Source organism: Pelobates fuscus, chromosome 11 (assembly GCF_036172605.1).
Source record: "Pelobates fuscus isolate aPelFus1 chromosome 11, aPelFus1.pri, whole genome shotgun sequence".
NCBI classification, from domain to species: domain Eukaryota; kingdom Metazoa; phylum Chordata; class Amphibia; order Anura; family Pelobatidae; genus Pelobates; species Pelobates fuscus.
In genome coordinates, this window is record NC_086327.1 from 93,674,888 (window position 1) to 93,691,792 (window position 16,905).

At 35.9% G+C, this 16,905-nt stretch overlaps 1 protein-coding gene across 1 annotated transcript in view; it reads left to right on the top strand.

Annotated features, from left to right (window-relative positions):
* NPHP4 (nephrocystin 4) overlaps positions 1 to 16,905 on the top strand; it is a 311,285-nt gene that overhangs the window by 80,600 nt on the left and 213,780 nt on the right. The window contains exon 3 of the mRNA XM_063435987.1: positions 3,836 to 4,005. Within this exon, the coding sequence (XP_063292057.1) occupies positions 3,836 to 4,005 (170 nt within the window). The remainder of the gene's footprint in view (positions 1 to 3,835; positions 4,006 to 16,905) is intronic.

Consider the following 16,905-nt stretch of genomic DNA (forward strand, 5'->3'; position numbering starts at 1 on the left):
TGTACATAAATACCTCATACAGAGGAGTAACTGAAGTGTTAATAACTGTTGCAGTTTTTATACAAAGCAAGTTATATTAATTTGTCTTTAGGTTTTGAAATAAAGGGGGAGCAGGGCATTTCACGGGTATATGGGTATATTATAGATAATAGGATTATGGACCCTCTTATCCATTGCTAAGTAAAGGGGCTCCTGGGAAACGTTTCTAAACATTCTGTAGGAAGTCCAGATGAAGGGTGAGCATGCTTAAAGGCTCTCTCCTTGTATAACAGGGGTCCCAGAAACCATTGCTCTTATTGTCAGACATTTTCTTTGCACATATGTTGAAGGATGAGGAGAGAATAAATCATGGCCTTCTCCTGGATATTAGGGGGTTCCCTTAATTATATTATTTACATATGATACTGCATACATAGGAGAACAGAATGGAGTTTGGGACTGAGAGGGATTACAAATTGGGAAAAGACAAGCCTCACAAACTGGGAGTGTTCCATTATTTCCAGGATAATTGGGACATATATTCCAGTAGGTAAGCTTTATCATTTCATAGTTTAGTTTAAATAGCTAATAGATCTTTAAAGGGACACTGTAGGGAATGTGTCTGCTTCACCTCATTAAATTGGTTCCAGTTTCTGTAGTTCCCTGGTACCATCATTTCATTCAGCATTAAACAGTTTTTAATGTTTTTATAGATTTGGTGCCTATTGAATAAACAATAGTGGTTGCAGGACTCTGTGAAAATAGTATTTCAGTAGCTGCAATGCGATTTCACAAAGTAGCAATATTAGGTAGAAAATGTATCAGCTATTTGTATCTTTTCTTCCCATATAAGGGCAAGAAAAATAAAAAATAGCTGAGTGACAATAATCTAGTAAAGGTTCTGCTCTATACATAACCCAATACACTAAGGAATAGGTAGAATAAATGGGAGACATATATTGTCCCACTGTAGTAGAAATTTAAAATGCTATGTCATTTATATTGTGCAGCCGACAGATTGCTTAAAATGTAAAAGATTTTATTTGCAACAATACACTGTCTAAACCTTACACACTTAATATAAAAGACAATAAAGTTCCCACATATGAAGAGCAGCTGCTGCCAAGTTTAAATTCTGAGGGTCCAAAAGATGTAAAAATCTCTCTTGCCGGCCGGATGAAATCGAGTGTGAACCTCCTCGTGTTGTAAACAGACTTGCTGCCAGCCGCGTGCGTTCCACTGCGGCTCCGGTTGCGTTCCAGCATGCTCTCTTGGGAATCAGAGTAGAATGCCGTCATGTTTTTATGTTTCAATGCTAAATTTGAGGCCCCAGCAGCTGTGGTGCTTGGTTAATGAGGAAGTCTTAGCCTGCACAGCAGTGGGCAGCTGTGATTGACTGAGAATGTCAGCTGACTGATTTAAGCCCATGAAAGCTCCAGCTGATGGTATGAATAGGTATGACTACAAGGAAGTGTGAAGTCTCTATCTTAGCCACAACTATTACACTTGTTTAGTGTTAAACCGTTCTAAAGTGGTTTATCACTAAATGGAGGGCAGTGCCAGGGAGCTCCACGAACTATAACCAGTTCAAAGAGATGAAATGGTTATAGTGACTACAGTGTCCCTTTAAAAAAAAAAAAAAATCTTGGGTTATTTGGCTGCCAGACCAGGTCTATTCAAGTCAAATTCTATGTTCTTTTTTCAAGTGAAATTCTGTTTTTTTTTTTTATTTATTATTTCCAGTTTCTTGCTAGGGAAATGCAGTGACTTTAAGGCAGATTAAATTAAAGCAATTCCTATTTTCACAACATATTTTTTTTAAGCTGCAGATTTAATATTTAGTAAAGAAAACCCTTTGTGCATATTTCTTCTCTCAAGTCTCTTTTTATTACTTTGAGACTGTTTTACTATTGCGAGAGATGCCATGACCTTGCTGTGCGCATCCTTAGTATCTGCTCTGTCCTAAGATCACCTCCTCTTTTGCTCTTGTTCCCCCTGAAGCTGCCAGGATATATCAGCTTCTAATCCGAAAGATGAATTTAATTAAGTAAATTAGGTCATTAAGAATGTCCCCAGCAAGGTGAGAGTTTGCAGAGGTGACTGGTCATTTTAAGAATGCAATGGTTAACCTCTAATGAGCTTTTTCATGTTTAAAAGCCCCCAAGAGTATCACACCTGCTTTGAAAAACAAGTAATCATTTTTTTTTTCTTCTGATACCTAAAAGCCTGCAAACAAAAGTGGCTTTTTTTGTCTTAGCTGGCGGTCTGGACTCTGAGTTGATCAGTGAAATAACAGTGTGTGAAATATGCTAACGTGATTTTAAAATGGAAAGGAATTAATGTAGCTCTAGGGCAGCCGTATCTATAAATGTCAAGAGCTATTTGTTTTATGTGTTCACATTTTTTTTTTTTTCTAAAATGAATGCATAATGTTAGATGGGCTAATCTATCATTTAAATAATCTAGCTGAATCCACATTTTCTATGCAGTTACCATGCTAAATAATAGAGGTTTATGTGCTGGGATTTAAGTTTCCTTCAGATCTTTCAATTGTATGAAGATGTACGGTACTTTTTTTGATTGAGGCAAGTTAAGTAATTACATAATCACGTGTCTGTTTCTAAACTTTTTAGTCAGAAAATATTTTCTCAGTTGATGCCTATGAAGAGATAGTGTTTTAGAATTAAGAAATTATAGAAATGTAGGTATTTCTATGCATATTACTTGCAAAAAAACCCAAATGTTTTTTTTTGCATCATGCTCAGTAAACAATTATGCAATTAAAAAAACCCTCAAAAAGTCAAGTGGCCACTAGTTAATTAGTCATCTAACCACCTCGCCATGATTCCTTCAATAAACAGAAAAAAAAAGGTGAAAGCGCACAAACAGTGGAATATTTTACCTTTAAAAACTTGTATATGTCCTATTTTCAGCAACAGACAGTAACTGTGGACCCTATATATAATATATACAAGAAAACAACATAGTGTATACTGTTGAAACCTATTTACAATATGTGCAGAATAAAAGAGGTTCACTCACACTTTCCAGAGCCACATAAGTTAGGCTCTGGACTGTAAAGGTATTTCATCCACCGAGGGATACACTGGATGTGATCCTCCTCTTAGATGTTTGTAATATGTTTTTCTTAGCAGGAACTCAGGAACCAGGTAAGTTGAAGTGTTAAAAGCTGCTGTGTCAGCAATTTCTGCTTTTATTATTTTATAATAAATAAATGTTTATTATAACACTTCACCTTACCTGGTTCCTGAGTTCCTGCTAATAAAAACTTAATCTAGACACTTGTTTACGCTCTGCTGCCTGCCCTAAACAATTCCATTAGATTTTCTTTGATCTACTGATACTTCAGTCATTGCTAGAGCCTTATGTTCCAACTAAAACAATGTTTCCACTTATCAAAATATCTGGGGAATGTGAGTGTAGAGGTGAAGATTGCTGCATTTGCATTCTTATGTAATGTCTTCAACTCAACTATGTTTCTTGCTGTCATATGTCCATGAAGTGTCATTTTTTTGTCCATTTTTACTTTGATAGTCAACCTTACCTTCTATATTCATGATGGAATTAGAAAATCCTAACTGACCTGTTGTGAACCCAGAATGTAATTCAACTGTAGACACAAAAATACGCATCTAAATACATTTTTATTGTATTACTTTAAGTTTAGCTGAATCGATAATGCATCTTTGAATAAGATGCTAAATACGACCGTAAGCAAGAACTATCCTTTACTATAGTTGTATGCACATTCCTTTCTGATCAAATAATGAGAGACTTGGTAAATGGACAATCCATTTAAAAATCTAACCTGGGAACATATGTTTTTCTATTTCAGCCCATCTATTTCCATTCAGCACTAAATGACCCCAGCATCGTTGCTGTGGTTGAAGTTATCGCAATAACCAGAAGAAAAGATGGAATAAAAGAAGAAGTGCCATGTGGTTTTGGAATTATAACCTTGTTCAGCAGTCAGCCTGAGGAAGATCCTGTCGATCAGACCAGAAGGTAATTCATATGGGCAAACTAACAGCCTCTTTGTGTTTGCAGGGTAGTAACTTGATAGAATGGCTCATTTTGTCAAGCAGAAAGCTGATCTATAAAAGTATTGCATCTATAACTTCGTCCTCCTACTTACCTTCAGGTAGGAACATATACTAGGTGGTATGGAAGCATGCTGGGAATGGCAGGAGACAAACCATGGGATATGCCACTAATCATGCATGCTTGACAGTTAAATGTTTCCCAGGTTACCCCTTGGTGGTGCCAGTAATAAGGTTTGTTAATTGTAATATGGGCTGTATACATTGTTTTTTTTTTCCTCTGAATACCAAAAGGTGGTTGTCCCATATTGATATCCTTATGTTTTATAATATTTAATAGTTTGAAAAGTAACCAGATGCCTGCATAAACAGAATTGAACAAAATTCCCTGGATCTAATCCAATATAGCCATGTATATAAGTGGTAAAACACTTAAATGCATGTCTGTTTAATGCAGTGGATGTATCGTCGGCAGCCTTTGCAATCCCACCCCTCTTTGAGAAGTCTCATTGCTCAAGCCACGAGCTTCTTTTTTCTGCTAGTACAACTCATTTAGAAGGGAGGAAGGATGAAGTACATTACAGTAACACACCTTCCAATTCGGTTAGCTCTACGGAGCTGAGATGGAAGAAAACCTCTTGACTGTCTAATTGACAGCCGGGGAGGCATTTCTGCAACTTTTTATAAAAGTGCATATTTTTCTCGAAACCTTTTAATTTAATAATCTGTCAAAAAAGTGCTTTCTGTGTCTGGAGTGATATTTTTTACTCCACAACAGTATCTTCTATTTTTATATGGAAAAAAAATATATGTGTGCATATGATAGAATAATTCAAACATGTTGCAACCTTTATCAACCCTTAAGCGGGGTTGTTTGCTATAAGAACATGATGGTTTGTTGTGCGTTTGAGTTCACAAATTAAAAGTTGGCACCGTAGATTGCCAGATGGTGCCGCTTCCTCACAGTTTGCAATTCGAGGAGAAAAAAAAACAACAACAACAAAAAAAAAATCCATCAAAGTAATGTTTGAAAATATTTGCAGCATTATTTGGGTATAATTTGGACAGTGCTTTCTCATTTAGATTGATGTAATAGCATATTGTGTATATGATTACATGGTTGAACATGTTGCATCCGAAAAAGAGGGGGTTCTGCAAAACTAGCTTAATAAATGTGGCAATATAGTCATCTTGTTGAGAAAACTGTCATTATGTGAAACACTGTTCTCTAAAGAGATGTCTGTATGGCAGTATGTAATGTTCTACGGATGTGAATAATGAAATGGATATCTAATAGAATATTTGGTTAGAGAGATATTAAGTTAGTAGAGCATGAACAGTAATCTCTCTTTTTTTTTTTTTTTTTTTTTTTTGAGGTCACACAGCCGCTCATAGAATTTTAATTAAGTGGCGATAGATCAGAATTTTCCTTTGGCGTTAGTGATCACATATAAATATTTAACTCTGTTTACAAAGAGAATAACTTCCTTTGTTATATTACATAAAGCATATCACTGGGTCTCTTTTATTGCAGTCTTGTGTTAAACAATTAATATAAGCATTATAAATTCATACATTTTGTTTTCTAAGCTGCTTTCATTACTCTCTATTTAGAGTACTCAAACATTTATTTAAAGGAACTTAACATTCTTTTTTTGAACTAAACATACCTCCTAACTGTCCCACTTTATGTCCATATGCATTACAGGGGAACATGGGAGACCACTTCCGGAAATTGACTGTTCCTTCTTTTTATTGAGAGTCCCATGGCACTGTGTCAGCACAGTCATTATCCATTACCATAACTGATCACCTAACAGTTGGTATTGAGATTTCACATAGTTGATGAGCCTGTTTTTCTGGCTTTAACCACCAGAATTCCTGTCTATTTCATTCCTTATGTGGAGGTACGAAATTCTCATTTGAAAGAAGGAAGGAATACCCCTCTTTTAAAGGAACACTCTAGTCACCTAAATTACTTTAGCTAAATAAAGCAGTTTTAGTGTATAGATCATTCCCCTGCAATTTCACTGCTCAATTCACTGTCATTTAGGAGTTAAATCACTTTGTTTCTGTTTATGCAGCCCTAGCCATACCTCCCCTGGCTATGATTGACAGAGCCTGCATGAATAAAAAACTGGTTTCACTTTCAAACAGATGTAATTTACCTTAAATAATTGTATCTCAATCTCTAAATTGAACTTGAATCACATACAGGAGGCTCTTGTAGGGTCTAGCAAGCTATTAACATAGCAGGGGATAAGAAAATCTTAATTAAACAGAACTTGCAATAAAGAAAGCCTAATTAGGGCTCTATTTACAGGAAGTGTTTATGGAAGGTTGTGCAAGTCACATGCAGGGAGGTGTGACTAGGGTTCATAAACAAAGGGATTTAACTCGTAAATGGCAGAGGATTGAGCAGTGAGGCTGCAGGGGCATGTTCTATACACCAAAACTGCTTCATTAAGCTAAAGTTGTTCAGGTGACTATAGTGTCCCTTTAAATGAATAAAGAGTTTTACTACTGTCCTGATTTTAATGAGACATGACCCCAAAATAGGACCAATGTGTAGTGCTATTAATTTGAATTAAGCAGCACATTCTACACTGGCAGGAGCTCTGTGAGGACAAAACTGTAATGATGACAAAATGTAACATTTGATCCTCAAGAGGCTATAGAGTCCTACAAGCTTCACTTTTTATCGAGTTACATTCCCGATGTTGTAAGTTTCTATGCTACTTGCAGAATTTGTAATTCCAGGCTTTTATAAAAGTCTTGTCCCTGTTTTCCTTCAATTGGTTCCTTCCTTTTATAGATTAAAGATTCCATGTAACTTGAGTAATAGTTCATGAATCAAACTTTATATAATTATCTACTAATGATGATATAGATATATCTTATATTTTATGATAGAGTGGTCTCTGCTTAAACTGTTGTAATGACAGTGTTTAAAAAAAAAAAAAAAAGGTCATTTCCAGCCTGAAGTATCCCTTTAAGGAAACTCATGACCCAATTATTGTCAGGTAATCTCTGGAGATAGAGTGATGACTTGTCAGCTACCACTAAAGACTAATCTAAAGAAAATGAAAAAAAAATAAATAAATATATATATATATATATATATATATATATATATATATATTTGTCTGTTATTCAGTTTATATTCTCCAAAATGTTTAGTGTATTAGATTTAGAAACATGTTCAATTAAAATAATTTCAAAAGAAAATCTGCACATATAGTTCTACATTTTCTCTGTTTTTGAAAGCTGAATAAGTTGAAAGGTTCTTAAACAATCACTCATAAAGCCACTGTTGGATACATTAGGACAAACAAAATAATAATGAAAAATCAACCAAAAGGTTGTTTATTCCATTGCTATTAAGCATTCTGAAACCATGCAAAAACACATTTTTGTAACCATTTATTCAATTTTTCTATACTTGGGTTTGAAAAAGATGTTGATTACATGCAGTTCTTACTTTATCTTATTTATGCCTATATGGTGGTATATGCCTATATGGTGGTATTTATGCCTTTATGGTGGTATAGACATTTTACTCCAGATATTTGACTGCTGAAAAAAAAATAACAAAAATAGGTTCGGTTCTGCTTTATATTGTTGACAACTCTCCTTAACGATATCATCTCATACTATATGGTCACCACATTTACTGAGACGTGTGAGTAGCTCTGTGTGAATTTTTATATCTATGAATAAGGACAAAAATGACATACAGGTGTACTTAATTTATTTCCTTTCTTTCTAAGCACTATAAATTGGGATTTTTCTTAGCATTTTAGGCTTTGTTTACATAATGCATGAAAAGGGTAAATCTAAATCTAGTGCCATACAAAAGGCATTCTATAGAGATCAATAATTAACATGTATATTAGGATAAAATAAAAAGTATAGATGCATTATATTTGTTCAATTTTAGCTGATACCTCCGTTCATTTTGCATAAAGTGGTAAATGCTGTACTTAACAGTGATTTGCCTTAGCCCCTGTGCACAATACATAATACCTACTTCATCCTAGAATTGTTGAGAGTGTGGTAAGTGCGAGGCTACAATGGAACTTTAAAGTAAAAAATACATTATGTGATTCCATCATACGTACGTTGGCATGTGCAATCCTTCCACTACCACTCCATAACAAATTTAAACAATGAAGTTATGGGGATGGGGTCAGTGGGTGCTGTCTTAACTTATGGAGATAAACCATGAAAAGTTTAACCTCAAAGTTGTGCTCCTTGTTCCCCTTTGGCTTTTCCTCTTCAGACTTCGTCTTGCCATGTCAGGTTTTGCCTTGGCAACCCTTGTTAGGCAAGGAATATAATCCAATTTGAAATGGCAGAGAGGCAGCTGAAGACAAAGATAGGGTGAAAGACAGAGAGCTTGTCATGTCGTCAGCATAGGAGGGCTATTGTTGAGGGGCAAAAGCATCAGAAAAGGAGATATCAGAAACAGCTGGGAAAGGTAGGAGGATATTTGTAGGCTCAAGTTATGACAGGTGAGAAGAAGTTATTATTGGTCAACAATACGGAAAGCAGCAGAAAGGTCAAGGAGAATTAGAAAGGAATAGTGAATGAGGGAGAATGTTAATGGGGTTAAGCAGTCCATTTAAAGTGGTGTTTGGGATTTTGGTAGAGTGTGGTTATGAGAGAGTTTAAGTCATTTTTTTTTTGGCAAAGAAGAGGGCTAAACGGCATGAGCGTAGAACAATTTGTATCAAAGCCACCATATAGTGCAGTGTTTTTCTTTTCCTTTTTTTAATAATTAGAAAATAATATATGCTGTAGATGATCTTTTGACATCTGCATATTCAGAAATGCTGCTCTTCCATATTGAATAAAATATCCCTCATAATATACCGTGTAGCAGTATTACATGACCTTAATTCATATTGCATTTGCTTAATGCTTTTACTTGTACGGTCTGTTCCAGAAAACAGTTTCCAAGTTTCTTAACCTTGTTTGAAATTTATTCTGCTTTCAGACAATGATTCAATTTCCTTCGGTATTCATAAGATAAATGGATTCATGGTGTGTTTTTGACCCCCCAAAAAATGATATTGATTAATCTTCTGAAATATATGAATAAAAATAAATCATGTCTGGGGATGAACCTGATCTTCACCAGAAACTTTGTACACAGAATTGTAATTGTTAGATAAACTAATTAGCAGCCTATGCCAGGTTTCAATCTTTTGGAAGGACAGTCATTTTTTTGGACTCTCTCTTTTTTTCTTCTTCCTATGTGTTTCTCTTTAATTTCCTATTTTATAGAGCTCGAAATGTCTATTGTTAATAAATAAATCCCAGAGCTCTGTGACAATGCAACATCCGTGATTAAACTACAGGTTATCTGAGTAAATAAAACACCTAATTATTGTACTAAAAGATCAACCTAATGATATAAATAGCTACCAGGAAGTCATAAAGTCACCATGTGATAATTCCACATCTGCTTGTTAGGACCCCAGCCAGTCTTGTAAAACTATTTACTAGAATCTCAATGTTCTTTTCAAGAAAACGTAGACATCAAAGTTGTTTGTTTCCAGTCTTTGGATATTGTCCTGATATTTTAAAGTAATGGCTAGGAGTTTGTCGAAAAGCATAGCTGTACTATTTCTCTATATGTAGAAGTGTAAGACAATGACCATTTATTATAATTACCTTGTACAAGTAGCTTTTGTTTTTCTTTTTTAACACCTTAAGACCGCAGGGCGTTCTATGCTGTCCCTATTTTGGTGGCTCTAAACGGCGCAGGGCAGCATAGAACGCCCTGCGATCTTTTGTACTTACCCGGTCGCCGGCGATCCCATGCCGGTGATCGCGGTATGGGGACTTACCTGAGAGCCCAGGGAGTCCCCCTCCGTCCTCTTCGGCCCCCCTGGGCCATGTGATCGCGAGGTCCCCCTGCTGCCTGACCAAAAAAAAAAAAAAACATGTTAAATCAGTGTAAATATAAATTATATATACTTAGATCATATATATATATATATATATATATATAGTATCCAGTTGTACCCAGCACACACACTCATAGATTGTCAAAAAATGCCGGGTGCATCTTAGCCATAGCCAAAAACATATAAAGTAATCTCCAAAATTAAAGGCTTGCACTCACGGTCTGTTGTTAGGTTTAAAACACTTCTTCTTTATTCCATATTGTTAAAATATAGTTGCTGTCATCTTTGTCGACGTTTCAGCCACATCAGTGGCTTTCATCAGGACCAACTCAGCTCACAAAACTGTTTTGTTATATATATATATATATGATCTAAGTGTATAAATATATACACATATACACACATACACATAAATATACATATACTGTCTACATGTATTTTAATATTAATATATACATAATTATATATATTAATATCAAAATACACGTACAATGATATTGATTAAATATATATATATATATAATTTCCATTATATATATATATATATATATTTATATATAATAAATAAATCTATAAATATGTTAAAAAATTAAATAAAAAAATAATAAAAAATAAATAGATACACATATATATACATGCGTAATTTCGTTCTAACTGTATTTTAAAATTAATATTTATACTGATGTCAAAATACATGTAGAACAAAATAATATATATATATATATATATATATATATATATATATATATATATATATTTACATAAGTACAAAATAAGAAGCAGGGCACTCCTCCTTAATCCAAAGTATTAAAGATAGTAAATATGCCTAGGTTCAATCCCGCGTTATATATCAATGAAGACCTAGTGTGCTCCCTTTACTGCTTTTTTCTATATACAAAGGTAAATACATATGTATCACTATTTATATATCTATATATAAATAAAAATATATATATATATATATAGATATATATAGATATATATAGATATATAGATATACAGGGAGTGCAGAATTATTAGGCAAGTTGTATTTTTGAGGATTAATTTTATTATTGAACAACAACCATGTTCTCAATGAACCCAAAAAACTCATTAATATCAAAGCTGAATATTTTTGGAAGTAGTTTTTAGTTTGTTTTTAGTTATAGCTATTTTAGGGGGATATCTGTGTGTGCAGGTGACTCTTACTGTGCATAATTATTAGGCAACTTAACAAAAAACAAATATATACCCATTTCAATTATTTATTTTTTACCAGTGAAACCAATATAACATCTCAACATTCACAAATATACATTTCTGACATTCAAAAACAAAACAAAAACAAATCAGTGACCAATATAGCCACCTTTCTTTGCAAGGACACTCAAAAGCCTGCCATCCATGGATTCTGTCAGTGTTTTGATCTGTTCACCATCAACATTGCGTGCAGCAGCAACCACAGCCTCTCAGAGAGGTGTACTGTTTTCCCTCCTTGTAAATCTCACATTTGATGATGGACCACAGGTTCTCAATGGGGTTCAGATCAGGTGAACAAGGAGGCCATGTCATTAGATTATCTTCTTTTATACCCTTTCTTGCCAGCCAAGCTGTGGAGTACTTGGACGCGTGTGATGGAGCATTGTCCTGCATGAAAATCATGTTTTTCTTGAAGGATGCAGACTTCTTCCTGTACCACTGCTTGAAGAAAGTGTCTTCCAGAAACTGGCAGTAGGACTGGGAGTTGAGCTTGACTCCATCCTCAACCCGAAAAGGCCCCACAAGCTCATCTTTGATGATACCAGCCCAAACCAGTACTCCACCTCCACCTTGCTGGCGTCTGAGTCGGACTGGAGCTCTCTGCCCTTTACCAATCCAACCACGGGCCCATCCATCTGGCCCATCAAGACTCACTCTCATTTCATCAGTCCATAAAACCTTAGAAAAATCAGTCTTGAGATATTTCTTGGCCCAGTCTTGACGTTTCAGCTTGTGTGTCTTGTTCAGTGGTGGTCGTCTTTCAGCCTTTCTTACCTTGGCCATGTCTCTGAGTATTGCACACCTTGTGCTTTTGGGCACTCCAGTGATGTTGCAGCTCTGAAATATGGCCAAACTGGTGGCAAGTGGCATCTTGGCAGCTGCACGCTTGACTTTTCTTAGTTCATGGGCAGTTATTTTGCGCCTTGGTTTCTCCACACGCTTCTTGCGACCCTGTTGACTATTTTGAATGAAACGCTTGATTGTTCGATGATCACGCTTCAGAAGCTTTGCAATTTTAAGAGTGCTGCATCCCTCTGCAAGATATCTCACTATTTTTGACTTTTCTGAGCTTTTTCTCAAGTCCTTCTTTTGACCCATTTTGCCAAAGGAAAGGAAGTTGCCTAATAATTATGCACACCTGATATAGGGTGTTGATGTCATTAGACCACACCCCTTCTCATTATAGAGATGCACATCACCTAATATGCTTAATTGGTAGTAGGCTTTCGAGCCTATACAGCTTGGAGTAAGACAACATGCATAAAGAGGATGATGTGGTCAAAATACTCATTTGCCTAATAATTCTGCACTCCTTGTATAGATATATATATATATATATATATATATATATATATATATATATAAATATATATATATATATATATATATATATATATATATATATATATATATATATATATATATATACAGGAATCCAAATTCCTTGCACACTGACTGATATATTAGAATCCGGGTGCTTGTAATCCAGGGTAAACTCAAATATCAGAATACATAATATGACCAGCACTCACGGTTTTGTAGAGAAATAAAAAGTGTAGATTTTATTTAAACATGGTTAAAAAATGGCAGCTCAACGTTTCAGTCCTCATCCAGGACTTTCATCAGGAACATTAGCCATATGTACAAAGAAACAACATATATAGGGGAAACAATCATTAGAAAATTCGAAAATTAGCTTACCCCAGGTGTATACACTCTCCGGTACCGCCGGCGTTCTAAAGTGCCCCGTGCGCATGCGTGTGCGTGCTCCGCCCATCAAAAGCGGAACCACGTGGTATACGTTGCCGTGACAACCAGACACAAGCCAAGTCGCCACGGCAACCATTATGATGCATATCATAAGAAGAAGACATAAACCGTGCAAATTATAGTATAGATTATGGTGTAAAACACATGTAATTTACTAAAGTATTGGACATGCTAACTCAGATTGATAAGTATAGAATGTATAAAGAGCACAGCTACTAATTCAAATTCCTTTGAAGGAATCGCATTACGATGTGAATAAAATATCATTTAAAGTGACAATTGCCTATAGTAGATTATAGTATATAAAGGACAGTGCAAAGTGTGCAAACAACCAACCATAAATATATATAAATTTTAAGTGCATATATAACAAAATAATTAATAATATACTGCATTTAAATTCCACAATGTGCAAAATGGTGCATAAATATCGTAAAGTGCATGAAAGAATATATAATAAAGTGCATAGTGATGATAGCACCAATTAATAATTGAATATATTCTAATACCACTGTTTAGGTATATTCTAGATGTGTAAGGCAGAAAAAAAACATACCATGTAAAGCCACAGGAGCAGGATGTTAATAGAAACAAGATAAGCAAAAGGTAAGAAGCAAGTAGATACTATAGAATATTTAAGAAGTAGATTCCACAATATATTAAAAAACAATTAAAATCATGAAAACATGTGAAAATATGGAAGAATTGAAAAAAAATTGAAAAAAACAAATGTTACAAGCATTTCATATGAATGAATGATATGAAATCATTTCATTCAGTCCTTTTGGGACTATAGTGTCCAATGTAAAAATCCAGAATGTCTCTCGGTTCAAAAGAAGTATACCTCTATCTCCCCACCGTTTTGGCTGTGGGATATGGTCAATTGCCAAAAACTTGAGTGCTGAAAGTGGATGTTGAAAAGCAAGGAAGTGCTTAGCAACTGGCTGGTCAGATGTACCATCCCGATAAGCCACCCGTATGCTTGATCTATGCCCCTTAATTCTTTCGCATAGGGGTGTCTCGGTTTTGCCAATATAGGTGAGTCCGCATGGACAGGACAGTTTATAGATCATGAATGGAGTCTTGCAGGTTATGGTGTATCGGATCTTAAAATTTTTGTTCTTATGTGGGTGCTGAAAAGTACGAGACTGTTTCATATGCCCACATGTGACACAACCAAGACAGCGGATATTACCCCGACTTTGTACTTCGCTGTTGTTATCATAACTTTTTATTGGATCCGTATGGACCAATAAATCCCTCAAGTTCTTATTTCTACGGTAACAGATAAGGGGGGGTTCTTTAAACACTTTAGGAAGTGTGTCGTCGCACGCCATAATTTTCCAGTTGTCTTTGATGATCTTAGAGACACCTGGAGATGCATCATGGAAGGTCATAGGGAAGGCTAACCTTGGGGCTTCATTCTCAACTCTCTTGACCTTAGTGGAGCAGGCATACTTTGCCTCTTCTTGTGCTCTAACTAGGTTGTTTCGTCGGTAGCCACGTTCAAGGAATTTCTCCAACATCTCTTCCAACTGTCTTTCCATTATAATTTTTTCCGAATTGTTGCGGATCACCCGCATAAATTGGGCTTTAGGTAGTGACCTCCTTAGTGCCATTGGATGTGCACTTTTATTGTGTAGGATGGTATTACGGTCTGTAGATTTTTTTATAGAGACGATAGGTTAATCTTTGTTCACTGATAGCTATCTCCAGATCCAAAAATTGGACAGATGTAGAACTGATATTCGATGTAAACCTTATAGGACTTTCCACTTGGTTAAGGAATCGTATCATTTCTTCAGCCTCCACAACACTGCCATTCCAGACTAGCAACAAATCGTCGATATACCGAAAGTATCCTTGAATATACTGCCCAAATTTGGATAAAGTCCATTGTTGTTCATATATATACATATATGCATTAGCATACATGGGGGCCATTGCCGCCCCCATGGAAGTTCAAGAGGACCTGGAGATACCATCGATCCTCGAACCTGAAATAATTATTGTTTAATACAAGGGAAAGCAATTCAAGGACAAATTCAATACACGGTCCCTTATAGGTTGAAGATGAGATAAGGACTGATTTCATCGCCTCTATACCTTGTTGATGCGGAATTACGGTATAGAGGCTGCCTTCATCCATGGTGATAAGTGCTGTGGTATCCTTTACGTCAAGTAGTTTACATTTTTCAATGAGACTGGGGGTGTCCTTAATACAGGTGTTGAATTCAGCTATAGGAGACTGAAATAATGAATCAAGCCATTTGGCAAAAGGTTCCAGCAATCCATCTATCGATGATACAATTGGCCTTCCAGGTGGTCTAGCGGGGTCCTTATGAATCTTTGGGAGTGTATAAATAATCGGTGCACGAGGATGATGTTTTAAAAGATACTGACTGAGTTGTACATCTATCAGACCAGATTCAACACCTAACTTAAGAGTTGTTTCCACTTTCTTCCTTATCCTATCTGTGGGATCACCCACTAACAGCTGATAAACTGTATCATTTTATAATTGTTGTTTCAATTCTCCTTCATAATATGTATAATCCATAAGGACTATCCCTCCGCCCTTATCGGCCGGCCGAATGATGATGGAGTGATCATTAGCCAGGTTCTTGATGCCAATAACTTCCTGTGTGAGATAGTTAACCGTAGACAGATATGTTTTAATCGATGCTTTATTTGTGTATGGTTCAAAAGAAGATTTGGTCTTGAAGAGTGACGATGTTTCTTGATTTTGGGTGTTGGATCTCTCAGGATTATTGAAAAATTATTTGAGGCGCATTTGTTTCCCAAAATTGAAGAATGCTGTATTCCATTTAAATTGGTTTGGTGCTGGTGTAGGTATGAAGGAGAGACCTCGGCTGAGTATTGCAATTTCTTGAGGAGCCAGGGATCTTTGAGACAGATTAAAGATTGGAGTTACCTCCGTAGAGGTGGTTTTCCACGAGGAGTTGGTCCTGCCCTTATGTCCCCGCCTCGTTCTCCTCCTACTATTCCCTTGCCACGGCTTCTCGTGGTTGTTCCAACTTCTGTGCCTTCTAAAAAAAGGAGTAGATTCTTTCTGCATCTCATTCTCTGATGCCGATTTCCCCCGATGTGACATCAATTGTAGGTACCTGGGGTTGAGTAATTTTCCTGCGTTGACGAATAGGTCTACGTCTTCCATCCCCTGTGATCCATCTGTAGACACGATGGTCTTGATAGTCCTGACGTACATATTCAAATTTTTGTTGTTTAAACTTGATTAATTCTTGTTTGTACACCTGAAGCTCATCTTGCAGTTTATTCTGAATTTTGGTACCCTCCGTTGATGTCAATAGAGTGGCATGTTCTGTTTCTACTTCAGCAATCTTCTTTTTAATCTCGTCCATATCTGTTCTGACATCCTGAATTATGATAAGCATTAAATCTAAAGTTTATTAAGTACTGAGGTCCAGTCTCTGCATACTTTGGCTTTACCTTTGCCAATCGTGGGAATATTGAGAATTCTGAAACCCCTAGGGATCCGTTTCGCCTTATAATAATGGTACAGAAAGAGACAGAAAGAGTCCGGTTGTCACAGCAACGTATACCACGTGGTTACGCTTTTGATGGGCGGAGCACGCACACGCATGCGCACGGGGCACTTTAGAACGCCGGCAGTACCGGAGAGTGTATACACCTGGGGTAAGCTAATTTTCTAATTTTCGAATGATTGTTTCCCCTATATATGTTGTTTCTGTGTACATATGGCTAATATTCCTGATGAAAGTCCTGGATGAGGACTGAAACGTCGAGCTGCCATTTTTTAACCATGTTTAAATAAAATCTACACGTTTTATTTCTCTACAAAACCATGAGTGCTGGTCATATTATGTATTCTGATATATATATATATATATATATATATATATATATATATAAATTCTACGTATATATTTATGTAATAA